The 25,177-nt window shown below is 43.6% G+C and overlaps 1 protein-coding gene across 2 annotated transcripts in view; it reads right to left on the minus strand.

Moving 5' to 3' along the window:
• The window catches only part of CTNND2 (catenin delta 2), a gene marked incomplete at its 5' end in the record, with an annotated part of 935,921 nt that overhangs the window by 90,251 nt on the left and 820,493 nt on the right, over positions 1-25,177 (minus strand). The window contains 2 exons of one of the 2 annotated variants that reach the window (XM_082650873.1): positions 15,223-15,373; positions 16,413-16,487. In XM_082650873.1, the coding sequence (XP_082506999.1) occupies positions 15,223-15,373; positions 16,413-16,487 (226 nt within the window). The remainder of the gene's footprint in view (positions 1-15,222; positions 15,374-16,412; positions 16,488-25,177) is intronic. The other variant, XM_082650874.1, reaches the window with a different exon arrangement.

A 25,177-nucleotide genomic window follows, 5' to 3' on the forward strand; every position in this document is an offset into this window, starting at 1 on the left:
GGTTATAACTCAAAGTATTAATTTGTATATTTTCTGGTTATTTTTCTCCTTCTTTACTTGCTCATTGGTACCCCGCGGGCATTTTTAGCTTGGGCACTGGCAGGCTTCCCAAGTGGTGGGGAACTCAGACACCCTGAGTCGGGAAGGACGGCACCAAGGGGACACCCTGCTTCCATCAGAAAAACTGAGACAGTCCCTGTAGCCCTCTCGGCCCTGAACTCTATTGTCAGCCTTACCCTTGAATTTGATGTTTCCAAAAAGCTCTTTACAATCATCCTCTTGATTCAATTAGTCTTTAACCATAAGGGGCTTAATTAAGTGGAAAGGTAAAGTTAGAATCCTTTGCCAAACTGAAGAGACTCATGGCATCTTCACCTAAGTGTGTGTTATGAAAGATTATTCTACAACAGGGAGCTGATGCCCACTTGATATTCCTACTATGTGTAAATACATTTGCAAGAATTCATGCTTTGTTTTGACTCTAGCTATCAGTACCTTTAGTGGCAATGTTAACTGAAATCAGCTATTTCAAAGCCATCATCCATTACATACAATAATGTAAAGAGGAAGTCTGAATCAGAATAATTTCTGGAGAAAATTTCTGTGTCTGTTGCAATCAAAGAAATGGCATGTCTCAGAGAAAAATTTTAGACTGCAGTCATTATAAAACATTTCAAAATTGGGAGAAGACAGTTTTCCAGGAGATTAGCAGGCTGTTTTTATTTACGATGGGTCTTACAGAGATTTAAAGCAGTAGTTCTCAACCTTGGCTAGATATTACAACCTCCAGGGAGCTGAAAAATAAGTGCTAATAACTCACTGTCTCTGGGGATGGGCTCCGGTGATGCCAATACACAACTGAGATCAAGAATCATGGTCTGAAAAAGTGTTATTCAACTGTTTTTGTTTACATAATAAAAATAAGGCTTGGAGCTCTATTTTTAGGGATGTAGTGGTGGTGGTGTGTTCAAGGTGAGGAAGGAGGGTGAGGGTAGGTATGTAGGTCTCATTTGTCAACGATGATATGCTATAGGTTATCACTGCAAACCAATTTTGAATAATTAGGAAAATCAACATATAATATTGGTAATTTGGTTGATAAAACTGCAATATTATGACTTCAACCTACTGTGCATTCAAATAAAACCTAAAAATTATCTGCCAGATGCTGGAACAGCCTTGTTCTGGGGGTTCCAGCAGCAAACAAGGAAGCTACTCCCCCTGCTCCCCTGGAGTTCATATTCTAGCAGAACGATGCAACACCTCCCTGTGGCTGTCATCACATTCATATGATGCTAGGCATTGCCAGGACTTTCAAAAGAAGCATAAAAAGAGAAAACACAGAAAGATGCTTTTCTTGTTCCTAAAGAGCTACTGGCTTGGCCGAGGAGACGATACTGCTGCATCCATTAGCATTATGCACTCATATGGGTCTTGTGCACAATACTCCTTATGTGCTAAATTTGGGAAAATACATTGATAAACATGAAAGAGTTCAAATAGAGCACAAAATTAAAGAAAGAGTTCTCAGGAACGCTCTGTAAAAGGGGTGGAACTAGAATTTGTCTTGGAGGATGGGTAAGGAGTAGATAGAAAGGAGATGGTGAAAGAGCAATTGTGGGGAGTGGGGGATAGAATAGCTCAAGTGGAAAGAGAAGGGTAAGAGCAGGGACAGTGGGGAGAGAGCCCAACTAGAGGGACAGCTGTGAACTTAGGAACAGTAAGTTTTGAGGTTGGGACTTCCCTGGTGGCACAGTGGTTAAGAATCCACCCACCAATGCAGGGGACATGGGTTTGAGCCCTGGTCGGGGAAGATCCCACATGCCGCGGAGCGACTAAGCCCGTGTTCCACAACTACTGAGGCTGCGCTCTAGAGCCCGTGAGTCACAACTACTGAGCCCATGTGCCACAACTACTGAAGCCCGCGCACTTAGAGCCCATGCTCTGCAACAAGAGAAGCCACCGCAGGGAGAAGCCTGCACACCGCAACGAAGAGTAGCCCCCGCTCGCCGCAACTAGAGAAAGCCCACGTGCAGCAATGAAGACCCAACGCAGCCAAAAATAAATAAACAAATCTATAAAAAATAAAAATAAAAAGTAAGTATTGAGGTTGGATAGAGAGAGTGAGAGTAAAATTATTTAAAGTCTGAAAAATGTAGGTAGTGCAGGGATCTAAACATCTCCTCTGACTCAGAAAGTAATGACTGGGCTGTGATGCACAGAGACATCTCCAGAATCTGTATGTGCTCAGCTTCTAAGCCCAACTGTAGGTTAAATACTGACCATGCTCTTGAAACATTTGAATCAGTGGTAAAAACTGAATTTAACTAAAGCCCAGATACAGCTAAAATACATGTTTGATTAACTCAGCCCTCCACCTTAGCAGACTGATAGAAGAAATGGTGTATTTTGTTGGAGGTATGTATTATCGACTTCAGTCAATTCTAATATTTTAACACACAATGTCTAGCGTAAACAAGAAATCACAAGACATGTAACAAAGCAGGAAAATGAAGAGAAAGGATAGTCAATACAGGCAAATCCACAAATAACCCAGATACTAGAATAAGCAGACAAGGACTTGATCCGTGATATAAATGTTAAATATCAAGTGGAGAAATGGACAACATGCATGATTAAAAAAAGAACAAATTCAGTAGAGAAATGGAAACTATAAGAAAGAACCAAATGGGAATTCTAGAACTGGAAAATACAATGTCAGAAATAATGAATTTATGTGATGGGCTTTACAGAAGATTGACCCAGGACAGAGCCCTGAAGCAGAGTGGAGGAGAAAAAGCCAAAGGAAAAGAAAGAGGAAGGAAGAAAACTAGGAAAGTTTTCTCTTAGGAATGAAGATGTATGAATATTTCAAATGCTTCTCAGAGGTTGGAGCAAGATCAGAAGAGAGACATGCCCATGCTAGGAAGCATGGAGACTCTTGCAGGGGCCTTAATACAAACTGTTTTACTGAAAAATAAAATCAGGTGGCAGAGTTCACTTTGTATCATGCATATCATGGAAACACCGAAGATTCCTTTATTGGAGGATTTTACGAAGGTCAGGGTGGCAGCAGTGATTTGGGGGTGGGAGCTCAGAAAGGGTGAGAGGGACAAAGTGACCCAAGTAGGATGCCATGGGCATGCCCTGGACTTGCCATACTGCAGGCTGAAATTGGAAGGTGAAATACACATGAAGAGTAAGGAATTCAAGCAACTCCCCAAAGAAGTGTCAACAAGATATCCTGATGGATTTACTGTCTAAGGATAAAGAAAAGAAGGAAAAAACCCAAAGTGTCTATCCATTTCTGTCACTGGAAAAATAGGGGCAAATAAAAACCTAGGGTTTGGGGAGGGAGGGAGACGCAAGAGGGAAGACATATGGGAACATATGTTTATGTATGACTGATTCACTTTGTTATAAAGCAGAAACTAACACACCATTGTAAAGCAATTATACCCCAATAAAGATGTTAAAAAACAAACAAACAAACAAAAAACTAGGGTTTGGGTTAGTATCTGAGGAGTAAAGGGGAGGATGACCTGAAAGTTCAACCTTTTGAGTTTCAGGTAGAGTGACAGAGCACAGGTGTCTCGTATTGGGCTGTGGAGGTGGGAGGCCTGTCTTGGGTAGAACTTCTAAATTGTTTCCTCAGCATGGCACACATAGAAAATGCTAATACCTGTACTGTGTCCTGGGGTCAGAGCTGTGCCCTGCTGGGGGTTACAGATCCAGGCGCTTGCTCCCCAGACCTTCCTGAGGGCTGAGGGCATCAAAGTTGCAGCACATCTGTGACCCATTCGTGGTACACAGTGTGGGGAACTCTGGTCTAAGGAAGCAAGTTGAGGCCTTGTTTCCTGCAGTAGCCCCAGTGGTCCCTCCATAACTATTTGCTGGTGAGTGAGGCCTGTGGCTCTTCTCTCACACACACCCTCTATTCTCACTTTTTAAGAGTAACAAGGCTGCTAAATAGACATTTCTCCAAAGAAGACATACAGATGCCCAACAGGCACATGAAAAGATGCTCAACATCACTAATTATTAGAGAAATGCAAATCAAAACTATGAGGTATCCCCTCACACCAGTCAGGATGGCTATTATCAAAAACTCTACAAATAATAAATGCTGGAGAGGGAGCAGAGAAAAGGGAACCCTCCTACACTGTTGGTGGGAATGTAAACTGGTGCAGCCACTATGGAAAACGGTATGGAGTGTCCTCCAAAACCTGAAAATAGAGCTACCATGACCCTGCAATCCCACTCCTAGTGGGCATATACCTCCCAAAAGATGAAAACTCTAATTTGAAAAGACACATGCACCCCAATGTCATAATGGCACTATTTACAATAGCCAGGACACAGAAGCAACCTAAGTGTCCATAGACAGATAAATGGATAAATAAGATGTGGTTCATATATACAATGGAATATTACTCAGCCATAAAAAAGAATAACACCATTTGCAGCAACATGGATGGAACTAGAGATGATCATACTAAGTGAAGTCAATCAGAGAAAGACAAATATTATATGATATCACCATATGTGGAGTCTAAAAAATAATAGAAATAAATTTATTTCCAAAACAGAAACAGACTCACAGACATAGAAAAAAAGTTACGGTTACCAAAGGGGAACGTGGGGGAGGGATAAATCAGTAGTATGGGATTAATTCATACACACTACTATATATAAAATAGATAAACAACAAGGTCCCACTGTATAGCACAGGGAACTATATTCAATATCTTATAATAACCTATAAGGGAAAAGCATCTGAAAAAAATATATATAACTGAATCACTTTGCTGTACACCTGAAACTAATGCAATATTGTAAATTAACTGTACTTCAATTAAAAAAATAGATAAGTACCCCTCTCCCCCCCCCAAAAAAAAGAAAAGAAAAAGAGTAACAAGGTCACTTATATGGGATCTGACTCTCACACAAACACTAGTCGGTATTAGTCCGTGGAGTTAATATTCAGTTAAAAAGTTTAACATCACTTTCCATTTCATACCTATGACATTCCTCTCTGATGAGTAAATTAAAGTGTTCAAGCCTGCAAGTGAGGACCATGGGAATTTCTTATCCTTTGATCTACCTTGCACATTGAATACCCTCTAATGTTGATGCTGGAATATTAGTAACTCCTAATGAAAAGCAACACGTTGTATATTACCATATACCTGCACCATTCTGGTTTGTACTCTCTCTCGTTCAACTGCCTACATTAAATAGTAAGGATGATAAAATCTGGGATTCAAAGGATATTACGTGCTTTAGGAAACAAGCCGCTTGTCTTTTATCATTCCACTCCAAAGCCAGTATTTTACCTGACATTGTTCAAAGATGTTATCATACACAAAACTGAATAGGGAATTCCATTTTAAATTTGAAAAAACAGGTTTGCTCAGAGACAGTACATTTTCATGAGCTTTCTTGGTTATAAGAGAAGATATCTCTAAATTTCAACTAAGTGTCTTGAAAGAACTTTTGGGACATTTTGAGGAGGAGCTGTTGGGAACTGCCTGATTCTTTGCCTCTCTTCTCCTCTTTGACCTCAGTCTGGCAGGATGAACAGATGGGCTTTCTCTTCTCAAAGCATCTCAGCGAGCTTGCTTCTTCTCAAGGAGCAAAATCTACTTTTGTGCCATCTCACAGACCAGCATCCTAGCTCCTGGCCTCAGCTGCCCAGATGCTAGGGGAGCTGCCCTGCCAATCTTCCATCACCTCCTGGGTCCCCGGCCTCTTCTGGGGCTTGCTGTGTCCTTCGTCCTGGGATGGCTGCCTCACCTCTCTACAGTGTCTGCCTTCTCTTCATCTTACTGCCTTATGTGTCCTCCAGGTCAGATCCACTGGACCACTCAATTGACGGCACCAGCCTATACACGTTTTTTTTCTTTTTTTAGCGGAACCCCCAATTACATCTACCCTTGCCTGCTCTGCAATTCCTCAAGATCCAGCATAATAAATACAATCAAGCATAAGGCAGAATGGCTAAAAATGTATTCATTTTAAAACTTTTAAACTACTTTCTAATCCATTATTTTTAGTATTAGAAAGTAAAAAATAACAATTAATTTCCACATGATTAAATGTTTTTCCCCCCTTTTGGCAAGGGGAAGAAATAGCAGTTAACATGGAGAAGGAATATAACTTAAAAACATTATTCTGGGGCTTCGCTGGTGGCGCAGTGGTTGAGGGTCCGCCTGCCGATGCAGGGGACACAGATTCGTGCCCTGGTTCGGGAAGATCCCACGTGCCGTGGAGCGGCTGGGCCCGTGAGCCATGGCGGCTGAGCCTGCGCATCCGGAGCCTGTGCTCCGCAACGGGAGAGGCCACAACAGGGAGAGACCCCCGCACCGCAAAAACAAACAAACAAACAAAAAAACCATTATTCTGCTAAAATCCTCTTTTTTACTTTCGATTCTCAAGAGGGGGGGTATTTTGGAGAGCCATTTCATTTCTTATGCATTCTCTTCTCTAAAGCTTTTCTTCTGAAACTGTTTGACCAGGCATTAAAATAAATACCGAAATGGTCCAAATAAAGTTAGGTGTTTTTCTCCCTCTTTTCTTACAGTGGAGGTTCTGAAATCTGCATCAACTGGAAATTTCAGTTGACTCAGTTTTGCCTTTTCCCCACATCGAGTATTTCCAAGGGGCCAATCATTAAGTCTTGTTTAATAAAATCATTATTGGCCCTTCAATTTATTTACAACTTCCCCTTCCAAGGAATTCTTATCTGCCAGACCCAGCCACCAAAATTCCCCAACAGGTGTCTGAAGTTCATTAACAAAGAACCCATGTCTTTGCTGGAAAGGAGGGCAGCATTCATGAGATTAGGTTCTCGGGTTTGGGAGATGAGAGCTCTGACACAGGCACCTAATCTGAAGATACCAAGTTCTGGCCAAAGCACACAGCTCTCTGGCTGCCTAGAATTTGGCTCATGAAATCAAGTTATTAAAGCGAGTCAGCAAAGAATGTTCTGAAAAATCACCTTGTCTGGGAAACCGGGCTTCTTTTTGAAATACTAATTGAAATTACATGTGTTTTAATTAAAACAACATCTGCCAGGGTCTGAAGAAACATGTTTTGAAATGCAGAGAGGGTATGTCTCTAAAAATGTCCTCAAACCTACTTAATAAAGTAAAGCTCAGACATTCCCAGGAATAAAAAGATTACTTTGCCTCCCAGGTTGCACTGAGGTTTCCAGAACCTCAAGTCTTTCCCTGGGCACAGGTGGGATTCCCTAGGGTCAGGAACACAGATAAAGAAAGTGCCCATGTGTGATGAGTGGCCTGTGAAAAGTCTGCCCTCCAGAATGGGGTGCCCACATCCCAGCGAGTTCTGCTACACGGAAGCCACTGGCATGAGATGAGAAGGTAATAAAACACACACACGTGTGTATTTTAACTGATGGTAGTGCCATACATTTTAAGAGCCCTAGGAGACACTGTGATGCAGTGATATTCTCAATACTCAGAGGATGATTACCAGGATGTCATTTCATTCCTAGGCCAAAGAATGGAGACAAACGTTGAGAAATGACCTCCTGAGTAACGTCTGGAATGCTGCTTCATGGAGACTGAGACACGGGCTTAGGTGTCCGTTTATTCCCCGAGAGAACATGCTCTCATGATTCGAGACCTGGGTAAAATAGACCCCAAAGTCTGGATGAAGATCAGGGCTGCCAGGTGTAGAATTCCATGGATACACATCTCAAAATTTCAGCTGTGAGATGACTAAACAAAAGAGAATGTTTACAAAGCTACACACATTTAGGAGAGTGTGGATACAGTGAAGGTTCCCCCCGTTTTCCCCCTCCAGTTCTGCAAAGGAAAACACATTTCTCACCAAGTAAAGATCTGGCACAGGGGCAGGGGCTGTCAGGGGAGGGGTGGTTAACATTCCAACAACGTTACCTTCTCCTTTATTCCGTCTTTATTTTCACTTAAATACAGAACGTTTTTATGTAATCCTTTAAATAAAAGCAACCACTGTCTGTAAAGAATCATTACAGTGGTCAGCTAAAATCTTTTATTTGAATATTTAAAATAGATTGTGGCAAGAAAAAAGGCTAGGAAGGGAATGTCCCTTGTGTCAGCCCCACTGCCCCCTCCTCCCCAGAATGAATGAAAGGGACGATCTGAAAACCATGAGACAAGTAGCAATGGGCTTGTTGCTTAAATCATAATTAACTCCCGGGCAAGAAACTGCCCTTCTTTTGTTCACGATTTCGTGAGTGTGGAAAAGTGTGAGACATGCACTGCTAGGTGCCCCTGGAGATTTGGGGCTCCTTCTCTTCTGTCTCTTTTGGGGGACAGCTGTGCTTAGGAGCCAGCAGGCTCCCCTGGGAAACGGCCCTCCCTGATGCCAGAGTGTCTGGATTCTGTCTGGTGCTGTCTGGTGCTTTGAGGCTGGATTGGGTTGAGAGGGTGTTGCCTGAATAGAAGAAGCCCAGAGAGTTGACAACGTGAAAAGAAGGTCAGCCCAATGCGAAGAATGGGTCATATCATATGAATGTATGGAGGCAGCATTCTACAATTCCAAACGTGGTGACCTGGCCTCCAGATGATAACAGAGTGCAGGGAAAGGGTCACACAGGGTAGAGAGGATATGGCTAAAGGACTGAGATGAGCTGGGGAAGGAAGGGCCAGGCAGGTTCACAAAGCAGTGGAAGGTCCTTCTCTTGAGTCCGGGAGGGGAGTGAGGCAGCCGGGAGGATGCTTCCAGCGCCCCAGCCCTGGCTTGCCTGCCGGAAAATGTGGCATGTAGCCACCACCCAGGGAAGTGAAGGGAGGGTGCCCTGTGAGCTCTGCCAATGCCACCCGCAGGGGTGCAGTGGCTCTGCCAATCTCTGATAGCTATCTGGGCATACGCAGAGAGTGTTACTAATTCCTGCCCAATCCCAAACCTCTTCCAAAGTGGCCGCAGAATGAGTTTGACTAGAGTCCAGGATTTCAGGCAGCAACCGAGCTGTCTTTCTTTTCTCTCTTCACTGGATGCTGTGGAAAGAGGCTGAAATAGACCTCCCCTCTACCCCTCCTTCTCTCTTTGTGGGATTCCCCAAACCTCCTCTAGATCTATTCTCCAGAATAAAAAACCCGTGTTATTCTCCCATCAGAGAATTGGTTCAGCAAATATGTACTGAGCATAGCAAAGGGCTAGGCATGGTAGGACATACAAATAAATATGGAACCTGATTCCTGCTTCTTATTTCATTGGGGGGAAATGCAATGCATACACACAAAAAGAGACAACACAAAAATAAAATTAAATAATGGAAATCCAAGGTAAATTAAAAGATTTTTTATCAAGTAGGTATTACCCACCTCCTTTCTGTGTTCAGGGAGCAGTGTTCATCAGGAAGGCCACCTAGAGCTGGGCTCTGAGTGATGGCTGGGGGGTGAGTAAATGCACAGAGATGAAAGACCATGCCAGGGAGGGATACAGCTTGGGTACAGGTTTGTGAGTGGGGATGATGGTACAAAAACCGGTCTGGCTGAATAATTCATCAAAAAGAGTGGTTAGGGATAAGAGGCCGTTTGGTAACACCACCCAGTACTTCTCCTGTCCAGTGTTCCTAGGTGTTTGAAGTTTTTTATTTTGTTAGTTTTGTTTGTTTGCTTGTTGGCAGAGAGGATAGGGAATCCGGAAAAGAAATACCTGCCATCTTCATCAGGAACTGTCAATGTGCTGAAATGGATGGTATTTTGGTAAACTTATTAGAACAAGACAGTGTTGTTTGTTCTTTTCTCTGAAGCTAATCATTACCATTAAAAAAAAAACCTCTTGGGCTTCCCTCGTGGCTCAGTGGTTGAGAGTCCGCCTGCCGATGCAGGGGACACGGGTTCGTGCCCCGGCCTGGGAAGATCCTACATGCTGCGGAGTGGCTAGGCCCGTGAGCCATGGCCACTGAGCCTGTGTGTCTGGAGCCTGTGCTCCACAACGGGAGAGGCCACAACAGTGAGAGGCCGGTGTACCACAAAAAAAAAAAACCTCTTTCTGAATGATGACATAACACTTTATACTGAAGGATAATTAACATTTTTGGAAGGCTGCAAAGAAATGGATGGATGTGCATTCACCTGGACCACTGCATGACGTCATTTGGAAGCACACAAATATCTACCTGTAGCCTACTTATCACCTGATGGCAGAGACATACACAGAACCATGGAAACAGCCCAAATGGAAAGACAAGGAGAGGCAGAGTACGTGATACTACTTTAGTGCTACTATCTTAAAAAAAATTTTTTTTTGGAACAAATCAAAGAGGAAATCAAAAAATATCTTGAGATAAATGAAAACAAAAGCACAACGATCCAAAACCTATGGGATGCAGCAAAAGCAGTTCTAAGAGGGAAGTTCATAGCAATACAACCTTACCTCAGGAAACAAGAAAAATCACAAATAAACAACCTAACCTTACACCTAAAGCAACTAGAGAAAGAAGAACAAACAAAACCCAAAACTAGTGAAGGAAAGAAATCATAAAGATCAGAGCAGAAATAAATGGCATAGAGATCAAGAAAACAATAGAAAAGATCAATGAAACTAAAACCTGGATCTTTGAAAAAATAAACAAAATTGATAAACCTTTAGCGAGACTCATCAAGAAAAAAAGGGAGAGGACTCAAATCAATAAAATTAGAAATGAAAAAGGAGAAGTTACAATGGACACCACAGAAATACAAAGGATCACAAGAGACTGCTACAAGCAACTATACATCAATAAAATGGACAATCTCGAAGAAATGGAAAAATTCTTAGAAAGGCACAATCTCCCAAGAATGAACCAGGAAGAAATAGAAAATATGAACAGACCATCACAAAGACTGAAATTGAAACTGTGATTAAAAAACTCCCAACAAACAAAAGTCCAGGACCAGACGGTTTCACAGGTGAATTCTATCAAACATTTAGAGAAGAGCTAACACCTATCCTTCTGAAACTATTCCAAAAAATTGCAGAGGAAGGAATACTCCCAAACTCATTCTATGAGGCCACCATCACCCTGATACCAAAACCAGACAAAGATACCACAAAGAAAGAAAATTACAGGCCAATATCACTGATGAACATAGATGCAAAAATCTTCAACAAAATACTAGCAACCCAAATCCAACAATACATTAAAAGGGTCATATGCCATGATCAAGTTAGATCATGTGTGCTACTACCCGAACCTCATTAGAGCTGATGGGGTGGACTGATTGTTGTTCAATAGCTTATTTGGACTTTTTCTTATCATGGAGTCCAAGGAAGATGAACCTTTCCTTAACCAGAGTTGTGGTAGCTGCCCCCTCCAATTAAAAGAATGATCTAAAGAAGAGATGTAATTTAAACTGGACCCCAGTGATTGAAAACAACTGGATTCCTTCTGAAATTCTGAATGTCTGCATACATCTAGTAAACTTTAGTAGGAAAATGAACTGGCTTTTGGATGATTTTCTTTATTAATATAAAATCCTTTTCTTTAGTTAATGTTTTATTTCATTTGCTTACTTAATGTTTTGCTGATGTGGAGTTCATTATAAGATAAAGGCCAGACAGGAAAAAATTCAGTTATTCATTCAGCAAATACTGATGAATCCCTGGTATGGGTCAGGCATTGTTCTAGGTACACGAGCTATATCAGTAAACACACAAGGTGGAACTTCCTGCTCTTAATGGGTTTACATTCTAGTGTGGAGAGATGGATAAGAAATAAGATAAATAAATAATATGTTATATATTAGAGGGTGATTAGTACTGTGAAGATCAGTAAAGCAGAAAAGGGGATAGAATTTTAAGAATGGGCACCAGAAAAGGTTGTATTGGGAAAGTAACACTTGAGTAAAGACCTGAGGGGGTGAGGATTGACCACATGGACATCTGCAGGAAGAGGAGTGCAGGCAGAGGAAATTGCACGTTCAAGGGCCCTGAGGCAGGCTTTTGGCTCAGGTCATAAAGGAACTGCAGTGAAGCAGTGGCCACAGAAAGGTTAATGCCAGTGAGGAAGAAGTTGAGGCTGGAGAGGGAACAGAGAACTGGATTGTATAGAGCCGTGTCTGCCTTGCAAAGACTTAACTTTACACTGAAAGAAATGAGGAGCTGATGGAAGGTTTTAAGTGGAGAAAAGACATGCTGTGAGGTTTTGATAGGACCACTCTGGCTGCTCCTTTGAGAGTAGATGGTAGGGGGTGAGGGTAGAAGCAGAGAGTTCTCAACCACTGCGCCACCAGGAAAGTGGCCATGGTAATAACGCAGGTGAGAGAGGATGGGATCTGGGGGGACAAGGCAATGAAGGTGAGAAGGGTCAGGTTATGGGAAAATTCAGAAGGAAGACCAGATTTGTTGATGGAATGGATATGAGAGTAAAGAATCAAAGGGGACAGCAAGGTGCTTATCCTGGACCACTGCAGGGACAGGTTGCCATGTGGAAGCCTGCAGGATTGGTTTTGGAGGAAAAGACAAGGAACTCAGGTCTGGAGGTGTTTTACTTGAGATGCCTGTCAGATATCCGGTGCAGGTGGTGGACAAACTATTGGATACAGAGATGTGAGATTCATAGCAGAAATATCTATCTGGGAGTTTTCAGAATATAAATGATCTTTAACACCAGGAAACCATTGAGGTCACCAAAGCTTTGATTGAGAGTTGATAGAAAAGTCCAACTTTAATTTTGTCTTTGTTCTTGGTTCAAAGTTGTTGCAGCTTTTTTTTCAATATATAAAGTTCTGTAGAGCATTTTCTTATAAAGAACCACTACTTTGATACAATATTTAAAGCAAAAGAGTTAGCAAAGGTCACATTTCCTTTCTCCTAGATAGAATAGAAGAGTGTTTTTTGGTTCAATTCTGCTTTTCTTACTCAAGAAAAAAGTTACTGACTCCATAAAGCTGAGATATTTTCACTCCTATTTTTAAACATTTGGTTCCCTTTCCTGTCTGGTGACATTTGATAGTAAAGGCTTAATTTAACATGGGCAATATGGACTTCCAAATGTTCCTGCCTCAGAGACAGTTCTAGATAACTGGCTTCTCGGAAAGAAGAGACGCCTTGAGGCTAGAAAACCAATCAATAGTTCCCTATTTTGTTATATTTTAATCCACCAAAAGAAATAAAACACCCAAATGCACAACACCTAGTAGTTCGTACCCAAGCAGTAGACTGATTAGCTATTGATTTTCCCTGCATTTTATAGAGGAACTCCAGGATTTGATTACAAGCCCCAGCGCTGTCCTGTCTAAAACACCTATGCAAGGAAAAGGAAAGTGGATATGGAGAGGGCTAAGAGTGTAGTTTAAATATGTAACATCCACCACCACCATTTAAATTAAATTCAAACCAAGTATAATTATAAAATTGTGAGCTTATGTCATGCCTTATGATGTACTTCAAGCATAACAAATAATTGCATTTATTAGACGCAGATTTGAAATCTGGTCCCTGTGAATAAATAAATGGCTTGGAGACCTGCAAATCCTTTGGTATTTATAGGAGGATATGATGGGTATTGCGAAACGGCAGGAGAAAAGTGGCTGGTTCCTAGGTCATGAAGGGCTTGGTACGCCACGTTCAGGAATTTGGATAGTGGAGGTAGACTGTTGTATCTATGCATAATTTGTATGAGACTTGGACCCACGCCTGGTACTCCAACTGCCCCAGGAATGGAATCTTCCCCCTTTGCCCGCTCTCACCTGCTTTTCCCAAATCCCCCAGAAGCTGCATAACCGGAACCTTTGCCACGATGGGTGGTACAGCTCCCTGCTGCCTGACCTCTGCTGCTACCTGCTACCTGTGGGCAAGCTTCATGCTGCACTGGTCAACCACAACACCAGAGTCATATCTTCGACCCCAGGAGGACAGTGGTATCTGCGGAGGCTGTGCCTCTCCCCGGGCAGGTCCCTGTGGTTCGACCTTGGCCTGGGTGGGCATCCTCCCAGTTACAGAGGGAGGAACCAGAAGGTCTCTCCAGTCTGGGCTCCCACCACTCACTCTGTACCAGGCACACCAGGCCCTGCAAAGGCCTTAAACCCAACCGCCTGCTTCCAGATCCCCCTCTGGGAGGCTGTCTGCAGAGGCTCCTCCTTCAGTTAGGTGCTCTTCACCCCAGAGAGCCACAGGGCCCTGTTTCACCTCCCTCAGGCTTCTGCTCAAATGTTACCTTCCCAACATCTCCTATTTTGACTTTGACCTCTCATTTAAAATCACAACCCTTTACGCTAAGTGCAAGAAGCCAGACACAAAAGCTCACGTCTTGTGTGATTCCATTTATAGGAAATATCCAGAATAGGAAAATCCACAGAAAGCAGACTGGTGGCTGCCGGAGCTGGGAGGAAGGGGAATTGGGGGATGACCACCTAATGGGTACAGGGCTTTCCTTAGGGTCATGGAAATATTTTGGACCTTGACATAGGTGCTGGCTGTACGACATCGCCAAAATGCTAAATGGTACATTTTAAAGTGGTTAATTTTACGTTATGTAAATTTCACTTCACTGGAAAAAAAATCGCAACCTCGCCAATTACATTGTGCCTGACCCAGCTCCATTTTCCCCCATAGAAAGTTTCTACCACGTCGTGGGATTCACGTGTGTATTTTGTTGGCTGTACATCTCCCCTCTTCAGAATGTAAACTCCACCAGGGCAAGGCTTCCTGGCTGCTTTGATATCATCTCCGGGCCTAGAACAGGCCTGGAACAAAGTAGGTCATGGACAAAAATTTGTTGAATAAATAGGTGAATGTATGCCTCTTTAATGCTTCATTAATAAAAGAGCCGCCCTATTTCTTGAACACCAAACTAAAGGGAGATGATTCTTTAAAAATAGGATTAAAGAGCCAGTATAGTCTAATCCAAAGTAAATTTTAACATAGCGAGAGGAAGAAAAGTGGCCTGTATCCCATTAGAATTCCAGTTCACAATGTGGGAAGCAAACAAACAGCCTGACAGGGATTTAGAGGATCAGGACGATGGTATCCGGTGCTGAGTACTGTGGTCATTTTTAATTTGCAAGATTAGAAATGTCACCAAACATCGCATTTTCCTCTAAATTCTAAAAGATAAATTAGTGCACTGATTTCCACTAGAAGGAGAGCCGGAAAAGCAAGGCCTCTAACACATGCTCTGTTTCCGTACACGCATATACGTCCTGCACATGGATTTAACCACGGGAAGTACACTGTACTTCAATTTAAAAAAAATGCAGACACTGTAAATCGGAGGGAACATACCAATGAGCTCCTTATTCCTGACGTCCAAGGCCATGTTCCGGAGTGCCGTGGCCACTGCACACACCACTCGGTCATTGTCTATCCGCAGCAGCTCCACAAGGATGGGCAGGCCTTTCTCTTTCCGGACAGCAGCTCGGATATATACCGACCACTGCAAATGAGGGGAAGCAAAGACATTAGGAGCTGGGGTGGAACCCCTACAAGCAAACAGCACGTGTGGGTTTTCACACTGCCGTCTACAGGTGCCAAAAAGGTTGGATGATCAAGATCTCATTGTGGAATGGGTTGAGTGTGTTAGACATGTATTTAAACATTTTAACTTTATTTTTGCCTCCAACATAGGATAAAGGTTTCAGCTTTAATCAGTTAACCACTCTTCATTTCGCCGGTGCCAGCTTTCTCAGTCCCTGAGTTAGGAAGCCATTTGTGTGGTGTCTATACTTGGTACTTTAAGATGTGGAGGTCTGGGACAGGAAGGGCTGGCTATTGACATTAAGAGGAATAAAAAAAAATCCTGGGAAGAGTAGAAAACGATAAAAGGTAGAGTACAGGTGACTTTTTAAAAAGGAGACTTGAATTTGGAGGTGGGGCAGAGAGATAAGTTACAGAAAGTACTGTCAATTAAGTTGTTGGCTGAATAATTAGGAGGAAGTAAGTTAGAAAATGGTAGGGGTGAGGAGAGGTAAATATGACATCGAAGATGGAGGGTAAAAATTGTAAAATTAAAAAAATCGCAATATATAATATTATACCTAGGGCCATAATTCAATGTCTAATTTATAAAGTAAGCATACAATTTGTTTTGGGTTGGCAGTCGTTGGCCTTAGTGGAACACACCTAAGGCTCTTTATAGAAATGTACTTGCAGTATCAGGACCATAAAGTATTCAGATTCATTTAACGGAATACAGGTAGGCTCAGGTTTTCCAGACATTTGCATATGCACACTTTATACTCCTGGACAGTGTTCCAGAGAAGAGCATGCACCATAAAAATCAACCAATATAAGGGTTTACTCTGTTGCAATTTCAGTTATGATCTAAGAGAATTAAATTCATAACATGAGGTTCTGGATTCTGTGGCAGAGTCCTCCTGGGGACCAGCAAAGGTGGACAAAACTCCCACCCCTCCCCACCAGGTCCCTCCACCCCCTTTCCCCTTTGGGGCAGGCACCCCAGAGCTGGCTCTCACCTGTGGCAGGCAGGGAGCCCCCTCTGGCAGTGAACGTAGGGCATATGCCATGCCTGCCACATCCTCAGCCCAGCCCTGCATGAAATATGAGATTAAAAAAACACACAACTTCATCCCGTCCTACGTTAGAGAAGTCACATTCACATAGTTTCTTATCACCATCAACTCAGACCGAGTGCTTTTCTCCTGCCCCTACTCTGTGCCTCAAGCTCTATGAAGCCTGAGGGGGTGGGGACGCTCATGGAACTCATGAGAGCATCTCTTGATTGCAATTAACTGTTTCATAGACCCAACCTCAGGGAGCAAAGAAATGGATGGTCAGAAAGTCTTAGACATGGAAAAAGCTTCAGGTTTGGCAGCTTCTTATTGAAATCTGGCTGTGAGGATGGGATTTCCCTTCCAAGGGAAGGCGTTTCACGAAGACGGTTCAAAACCTCCGTCATGTCCGCAGGAAAGGTCATTTGCAATTTGACATACGATGAGACGTGATTTTCATCTACTTCCTCCCCTGCTTGTGAACCTTTTGGTCTCCAGGGCCCAGAAAAGACTAGACACCTGGGCTTCTGCAGCCCATTCATTGTTGGGTTCTTCCTTAAGACTAAGGGGGGAAGCTAATGGAAAAGAAAATAATGGAAGAAAATGGAAATCAGAGCGGGGGGGCGGTGCCAACATTTCCATACTGTAAGGTAAACATCAACAATATATTTGAACACTGGGGAGATATTCTGGGCCTTTTGAGAGACCAGACGGGATGTTTTGGCAACTCGGGCAGGCTGAAGCATGGGCCCAAAGATGACCTCTTTCCCAGAGCCACCTCTTCCCAGACCCCAGATGCTGGCTTGTGCATTAGTGATCTCTTCTAATCCCCCAAACTCCTGGGAGAGTGACATTACTGTTCTTGTTTTATAGATGAGAAAATCTAGACACAAAGATTTTAAACAACCTGCCCACAGGTGTCACCTGTGCCCTTGGCCCCCAGTCTTCTTCCTCTATCTGCTCTGTGATGCTGACAATACTCTCTCCTCTGCCATTATCTCATTCTCTCTTGCCTATACCTCTGGGCTCAGTCTCCCAGAAACTGCCTTCCCCTCCCTTCCATCCTCCCAAACATTGAGAGGGGAGAACCTGACTATATCTGAAATGAACCAAGAAAGGTAAGCTATAGCTTAACTTTTTCCTCCTTAGAAGTCTAGCTATTATATCCCTTCATGTTGGATGGAAAGATGATTTGGTGTTTGGAAAATAATGAGAGTCCTTCAGCTTTGCTGAAGACTGATTTGAGAGTAACCAAAAATGGCTATGCATGGCCAAAAATGTGTATGAGTTGTAGATACATCTTTTTGGTATGAGAAAATGGTCAACAGTGATAGGTTCTAAGTGAAAAGGGAAAATCAGACAATGGGTTTGATCTTATGTTATCAATATACAGAAAACAACCTTTATTTTGAAACTTTTAGTTGTGTGTGTGTTTGTGTGTATATGGAAAATCCCCAGTATTAGCTCAGTATATGACAATTCAAAATGAATTATTTACATTTCATTCAAAAGATGATGCAAGTTTCCAAAGTTTGCTTAACATGCAAGGATAGTGATGCTTTTTAAGCAGCACATGAGCAGTCTTGGAGTAGGTCATGTGTAACCCACATGTGAACCTATGTGTACCCCAACAAGAAGGAGTAAAGACAGCACGGAAGTGGAAAGAGAGAAAGACATGATACAGTACCGGGGAGATGAGGAATATTTCCCAAGTGCACTCAACACAGAAGTGCGAGGCTCATACAGAGTTTTTCCAAAAGAGAAGTGAGTTACCTTGGACAGCACTGCAGCCCCTGGGGTCAGCGGCGTGCATGAGTTGCCAAGAGCTTTTTAATTGAAACAAAAGAAGTATCACTGGCATGAAAATAGATGAACAAGAGAGATAAGTGTACCTTAACTCATTGTGGTTGAGGTGGAAATCTTTGGACAGAACTTGACTTTTTGCAAACAGAAAGAGAGTGTCATGCACTAAGCCCACCAGTGAGGAGGGAAGGGACAAAGCCGGTAGACTAGGATGGCTTTAAGAAGAATGGTCCATGAGCTGAAGAGAGGATCCTTGGTGATTCAAAAGGAGGAGAAGGAAGAGCAGGGGGAGGATGAGAAGGAAGAGATGGAGGAGGAGGAGGAGGAGAAGAGGGGGGGAGGAGGAGAAGAGGGGAGGGGGGAGGAGGAGAAGAGGGGAGGGGGGTGGAGGAGAAGAGGGGAGGGGGAGGGGAGGAGGAGATGAGGGGAGGGGGGAGGAGGAGAAGAGGGGAGGGGGGAGGAGGAGAAGAGGGGAGGGGGGAGGAGGAGAAGGGGAGGAGGAGAAGAGGGGAGGGGGGAGGAGGAGAAGAGGGGAGGGGGGAGGAGGAGAAGAGGGGAGGGGGGAGGAGGAGAAGAGGGGAGGGGGGAGGAGGAGAAGAGGGGAGGGGGGAGGAGGAGAAGAGGGGAGGGAGAGGAGGAGAAGAGGGGAGGGGGGAGGAGGAGAAGAGGGGAGGGGGGAGGAGGAGAAGAGGGGAGGGGGGAGGAGAAGAGGGGAGGGGGAGGAGGAGAAGAGGGGAGGGGGAGGAGGAGAAGAGGGGAGGGGGGAAGAGGAGAAGAGGGGAGGGGGGAGGAGGAGAAGAGGGGAGGGAGAGGAGGAGAAGAGGGGAGGGGAGAGGAGGAGAAGAGGGGAGGGGGGAGGAGGAGAAGAGGGGAGGGGGGAGGAGGAGAAGAGGGGAGGGGGGAGGAGGAGAAGAGGGGAGGGGGAGGAGGAGAAGAGGGGAGGGGGGATGAGGAAAAGAGGGGAGGGGAGAGGAGGAGAAGAGGGGAGGGGGAGGAGGAGAAGAGGGGAGGGGGGAGGAGGAGAAGAGGGGAGGGGGGAGGAGGAGAAGAGGGGAGGGGGGAAGAGGAGAAGAGGGGAGGGGGGAGGAGGAGAAGAGGGGAGGGGAGAGGAGGAGAAGAGGTGGGGAGGAGGAGAAGAGGGGAGGGGGAGGAGGAGGAGGAAGCTCTGGTCCAGGAGAAAACAGCACAGAAACAGGACCCAAATTGTTCCTGGGTGAGATGCTTTCCCAATGAGGACCTCCAGAAAGTTATGATCCCTCAAAATGATCTCAGCTAAGACACACCTAACACTTAGACCTGCACTAACTCATTTAGTGCTCATCTCAACCCTATGCAGTGGGCACTACTGTTATTCACATTAGACAGATGAGAAAAGGTCACACGTTGTAGATGCTCAGCCAGGTCTTGAACCCAGGGAGCAGTGCCCCAGAGTTGGTGTGATCGACCACCACTCTCATATGCTTCTCAGAAACACAGGATAAGTTAGACAATCTGCACTTATAGTTGATCTGATCCCTTACAAATTCACCAATTCACTTTGGCATAACAATTCATGTTATTATTTTAGTCTTCCAATAACCCATCTGGCACTCCTCTAAACTCCCGAGTTAAAGAGCCTTCTAGTACTGTCAATGGAGCTACTGGACGTTTCAATCTGTTCTTGAGAACTACCTGCCAGGATTTAGCAAATCTGAGAAAAGAAGTCATGTATAATTGGAACGACAATGAGAAAGGCCTTGTGTCAGGAAAGGATGTCTTCTATTTGCATGTGATGGGACAACAATTTGAACTAATAAATGCTGTTTCTTCTCCTCCTTGCCCATGGCTCTTCCTGGAGAGAGGCTCCACCATGATTTGGTCCAATGAGGTGATGTCAGGATGGGACAGATAACAAAGCAGCAAACAGTGTTTAAGGGTAGAAAGCACAGATGCAGGTGAAAGATGGGATAGACTTGAAAGGGAATGAGAATAGACAGGAAATATTATGACCCCTCCTCAGATCCCACACAGAGCTTCCCAGGGGAGAGAAAGGATCCAGGTTGGGGAGGAAGCGAGAGATGTAAAAGTATCTTTGGGGGCTGCCACCTGAAGTGCCCCTGGACAGGTCCTCCTCAGTGTGTGAGAGGCTGGTGATAAAAGCCCTTGGGAGACAGAAGAGCAGAGAGTCGACAGAAGCTCTGCTGCCCTTCCTGGACCTCAGTGCTGGTTGCACAAGACTCAGGAAGTCCCGCCATGAACCATCACGGAGCAGGGGTCGCACAGTAGGAATGGCAACAGAACTTGCTGGGCAGAAGAGGATTCCTGTGGCCCCAGTGTGGCACAGGGTAGCCCCTGAGTGTTTCTGTGGTCTTGAGTGGGTGGGCTGTGTAAGTTAGCCAGGAAAAAAGGCTAAGGATCCAGGGCTGCAGAAGGGTTAGTTGGCCAGGAGGTTGGGATGCATCAGAATGGCAGGCATGGACTGTGCCTGCATCTCAAGGAAGCTGAACAGTGAGGAAGGCAGGTGTGGGCCAGAAGAGCACCTTGGACCAGAGACGGTCCAATCTCCAATTGCCCTGTCCCAGCTGGGAAATCAATAGGACAAGGAGGCTTGTCCTGGGCAAGAGGCAGCATAGGAGAGAAATGATTCCAGACGGAAATGAATACCCAATCTCCATCCCCCACAGGGATACGAATGCCTGTAAGACCCCCAAGCTTAGCAGCAACCACAGGGGGGCAGGAGAAGATGAAGGAAGACAAGCATAAATGTGGCCAAGTGTTAAACCTTGAGGGACTGGGAAATAGCTGAATTTGATTGAGTTTGCTAGAAGTGTCTAGATTATGTGACTTTTTTTTCTTTTTTTCTTTTTGCATCAGGCAAAACGAGGGCTCCAGGTGACTTTCGAAAGAGAACATTCCTGGTTGTGGATCTGCGCTCTTTTTCTGCTTCTCGCTAGCGGATGATGACCCTAAGAGTAGCCTTGGAAGATCACATCTTTACCACACCTTGACGATGGCAGAACAGCTGTCAGCCTGGGTGAAATAATTCATGGAGGGGAGCATCCCTCCTCACGCACCTTCCCTTACTTGTTACACCAGAGAAAATAGCTTCTACCTCCTATCTCATTTGAGATCTTGCATATATGGGGGTCTCTTTGTTACAGCAGCTAGAATTTCTCTAACTAATGAGATGTGCTAGTGTGTTAAAATGAACTGTAATCATTGACTCCTAGCTCTAGGTTTTAACTAGTGATGTTGGAAGTGGGGTTCCTCATCCCTGACCTCTTCCTTGTAAAAATGACCCCTGGGACACCCTTTTGCCTTGTGTGTGTGTGTGTGTATATGTGTGTGCATATATATATATGTGCATGTGTGTGTATATATATGTATGTATACACCCTTGTGTATATACTCCTATTATAGCATCTATCATGTTTTTTTTTTGGGCTTTTTGTTTACCTGTTTATTATCGGTACCTGAGGGAAGTTACAAAGTCACATTCATCTCTTTATGTCAGCTGTCTTCTAATTTCTGGCTCACAGCTGGAGAGTAAAAATGTTTAACTGGTGAAAGAAAATATCAGGTTGATTTCTAGTACCACGTGTGTATTACTTAAGAACAGCATTCTCCACTGAAAGGCACTAGATAAAAGGGATCAAAGCCACGGCAATTAGCTAGGATCAGCAAGTTCCAACCCCTTCCACAAAAGTGTAATCAGGGTTTGAAGAGATCGTATATTTCTTTGGGAGTCTCTCCTAAAGCCAGACTCATCCCTCAATTCTGCATGTGGGAACAGAACTTTTGATGCAGGGCTTATGAATATTTGCTTGCCCTCAGTGCCGGAAGAACACAATACTGAGTGGCATGTCCTGGGCCACCACAGCTCTGATCATGCTGGGACAGTTAAAATGAAGTTTCTACATTAGAATTCCTCTGTGTCCCCACTGCTCAGGTAATTAACCATGCCGGCTTCCAGGGTAGCCCATGTCTTAAACTGGGCTCAGAAAGGATTTCTTTTACAGTTTTACAGCTGCTCTAGGAATCCTGGGAATTTCCTATAGAGACAGGTTGTACCTGCTAGATACCAAACCAAAATCAACTTTAAAGATGCTGCCTCACTGTCTTCTCACTAATATTATTGCTGGTGAAAAATCAGCTGTCATCCTTATTTTTGTATGGAACATGTCTTTTGTCCTCTGGCTGCTTTTTTCTTTTTTTTTTTGCGGTACGCAGGCCTCTCACTGCTGTGGCCTCTCCCATTGCGGAGCACAGCCTCCGGACGCGCAGGCTCAGCGGCCATGGCTCACGGGCCCAGCCGCTCTGCGGCATGTGGGATCTTCCCGGACCGGGGCACGAACCCGTGTCCCCTGCATCGGCAGGCGGACTCTCAACCACTGCGCCGCCAGGGAAGCCCCTCTGGCTACTTTTAAGATTTTCTCTTTATTACTGATTTTGAGCCATTTGTTTATGAAGCACCTTGGTATAGTTTCATCATGTTTCTTGGGCTTGGGGTTCCTTGAGCTGCTTGGATATGTGAGTTTGTGGTTTTCATTAAATTTGGAAGATTTTCAACCATTATTTCTTCAAATATTTTTTTCTGTTTTCTTTCTCCTTTCTCTCTCCTCTCCTCTGGAAATTCTAATGGCACATATATTAGGCCACTTGAGGCTCACTGATGATCTGTAGGGTTTTTTTATAATCTCTCTGCATTTCGCCTTGTATAGTTTCCACTGCCATCTTTAAACTCATTAATCTTTCTTCAGCAATGTCTAACCTGCTGTTAATCCCATTCCATGTGTTTTTTTTTTTTTTTCATTTCAGACAGTTTATTTTCAACTCTAGACATTTTATTTGGGCCTTTTATATATTTTCCATGACTCTAATGAACTCTTTGAACACATGTAGTAGAGTTACAGTAACTGCTTGCCTGCTATTTTTAACATCTTTGTTGGCTCTGAATTGGTTTTGAATGGTGGATTTTTCTCCTCATTACGAATCACATTTTCCTGTTTATTTGCTTGTAGGGTTATTTTCAATTGGATGCCAGACATTATTAATTTTAATGCAATGGGTGCTGGATATTTTTGTACTCCTATAGGTATTTTTAAACTTTATTCAAGGATGCAGTTAATTTACTTGGAAACTATTGATTCTTCTGGGTCTTACTTTTAAGATTTGATAGGAAAGACTAGAGCATATTTAGTCCAGGGCTAATTATACCTCAATACTGAGGCAAGACCTGAGAGTATTCTTCCCAGTGATCCATGAATTATGAGGTTTTCCTATCTGGCACTTGGAAATGCACATTATGCCCATTCCTGTGTAAGTGCCAAGTTTCATTCTGTCTAATCATTTCAGAAGGTTGTTTCTTCAGCCTTGGGTATTTCTCTCACATGCATGCACTGGCAGATCTCTGCTGAATATTTGAGGGAGATCCTCTACATATTTCTAGGGTTCTTTCTATGAGTGGCTTTCTCCTCTTTGGTGCTCTGTCCTATGAGCTCTAGTCACCTTGGTCTCCCTAGATACTCAGTTCCATCTCCTTAGCTCAGAGAGTCTGCTGAGCTCCTCCTGGGTTCCTAATCTTTGTGCTGTGGTCTGGAAACTCTCTCAAGACAGTGAGCTGGGACAATCACAGGGCTCACCTTGTTTATTTCCTGTTTCTCAGAGATCAGTTTCTTCATTGACTAATGCTTAGTGTTTTAACAACCATTGTTTCATATATTTCTCTGGCTTGTTGCTATTGTTGTTGTTATTATTACTACTTAACGGAACTTGGTGCTCCATCTTGGCCTCTTGGGTGGAAGTGGAAATCCCTCAGCTTTAGCTGTTTCTACAGTTTCTGAATGTAATTATGTAACTTAGCACTTTGCTATTCAATGACAATGATGAAAGTAGAGCCAAACTATCCAAAAATGGGCTTACTCTCTAGTCAGTTTGGATGCATGTGGCATTTCTAATACAGGTGCAGCCCTCGGCATCAGTACTACTTACTGGGGTCTTAGAAGAAACCACTAAATATTGTGTGATTAGAACCAATGACCTGGTGGTGACCCTGGCTCCTCTCTATCTCCTCCTGAGGTTGGGCCCATCCTCATTCTGCCTCAGGCTGGGCATCAGGTCCAACTCAATGTGTTGTCTCTAGGAGCCTGCTGATTGGGCTGAGTCCTCAGATAACCTCTGTGTTTATTTTGGCCCCATTGCTAACCCATTAGGCATGATGCTTCATGTCCCATTTTCATCATGATCTTTCACCACCCTGTTTCTTTGCATTTAAACCTTATGCTTTACATCACACTGTTAAGTAGGACAAAGACCTTTGTCTTAGATGTTAAACCATGATTTTTACTTTTATTTCTTGCACTCCACTCATCTGCCCTAGTTCACTTTTAATGATACACTAATTGCTAAGCTAAACTAAATTCAATGCCTTCAAAGCATTGCCCCTGTCCTTAGGAACAAGTCTCAAATTTCCCATTTCTCTTATTTTTTATTCATATGTGCCACATGGCCAGAGATTCTGTTTCCTTCTCAGTAAATCTACATTCCTATCATGTTACTTCATTAAATATTAACAGATTAATATCCAAGTATCTCTTTATTCCATCTTACTTTAAACATAAACGGGCAACTAATAGACTCTCTGAGAATAGTCACATTTTAGGGAGAAAACTGACCATACAAAGATATCTAAAATGTTTGACTTAATAGCAAGTACACATGTATTTCTACAGTTCTAATCCTGAGTTTTCAGAGAGTTCAGTTACAATAAAAATAACCCATAAATGGGAGTTGAAAGAGCATTAATTCACATTTTGGAACTCCTCAAACTACTATAACCAGCTATTTTAATATTCTGTGACAAACAAAATCGTTTTACTGTAAATGAGAAAAACGTAACCGAAGTCCATGTTAGCTAATAAAATCACTTCACTTTGCTTCTGCCATTA

This window comes from Grampus griseus (genome assembly GCF_964374135.1).
Source record: "Grampus griseus genome assembly, chromosome: 3".
In the NCBI taxonomy this organism is placed as follows: Eukaryota; Metazoa; Chordata; class Mammalia; order Artiodactyla; family Delphinidae; genus Grampus; species Grampus griseus.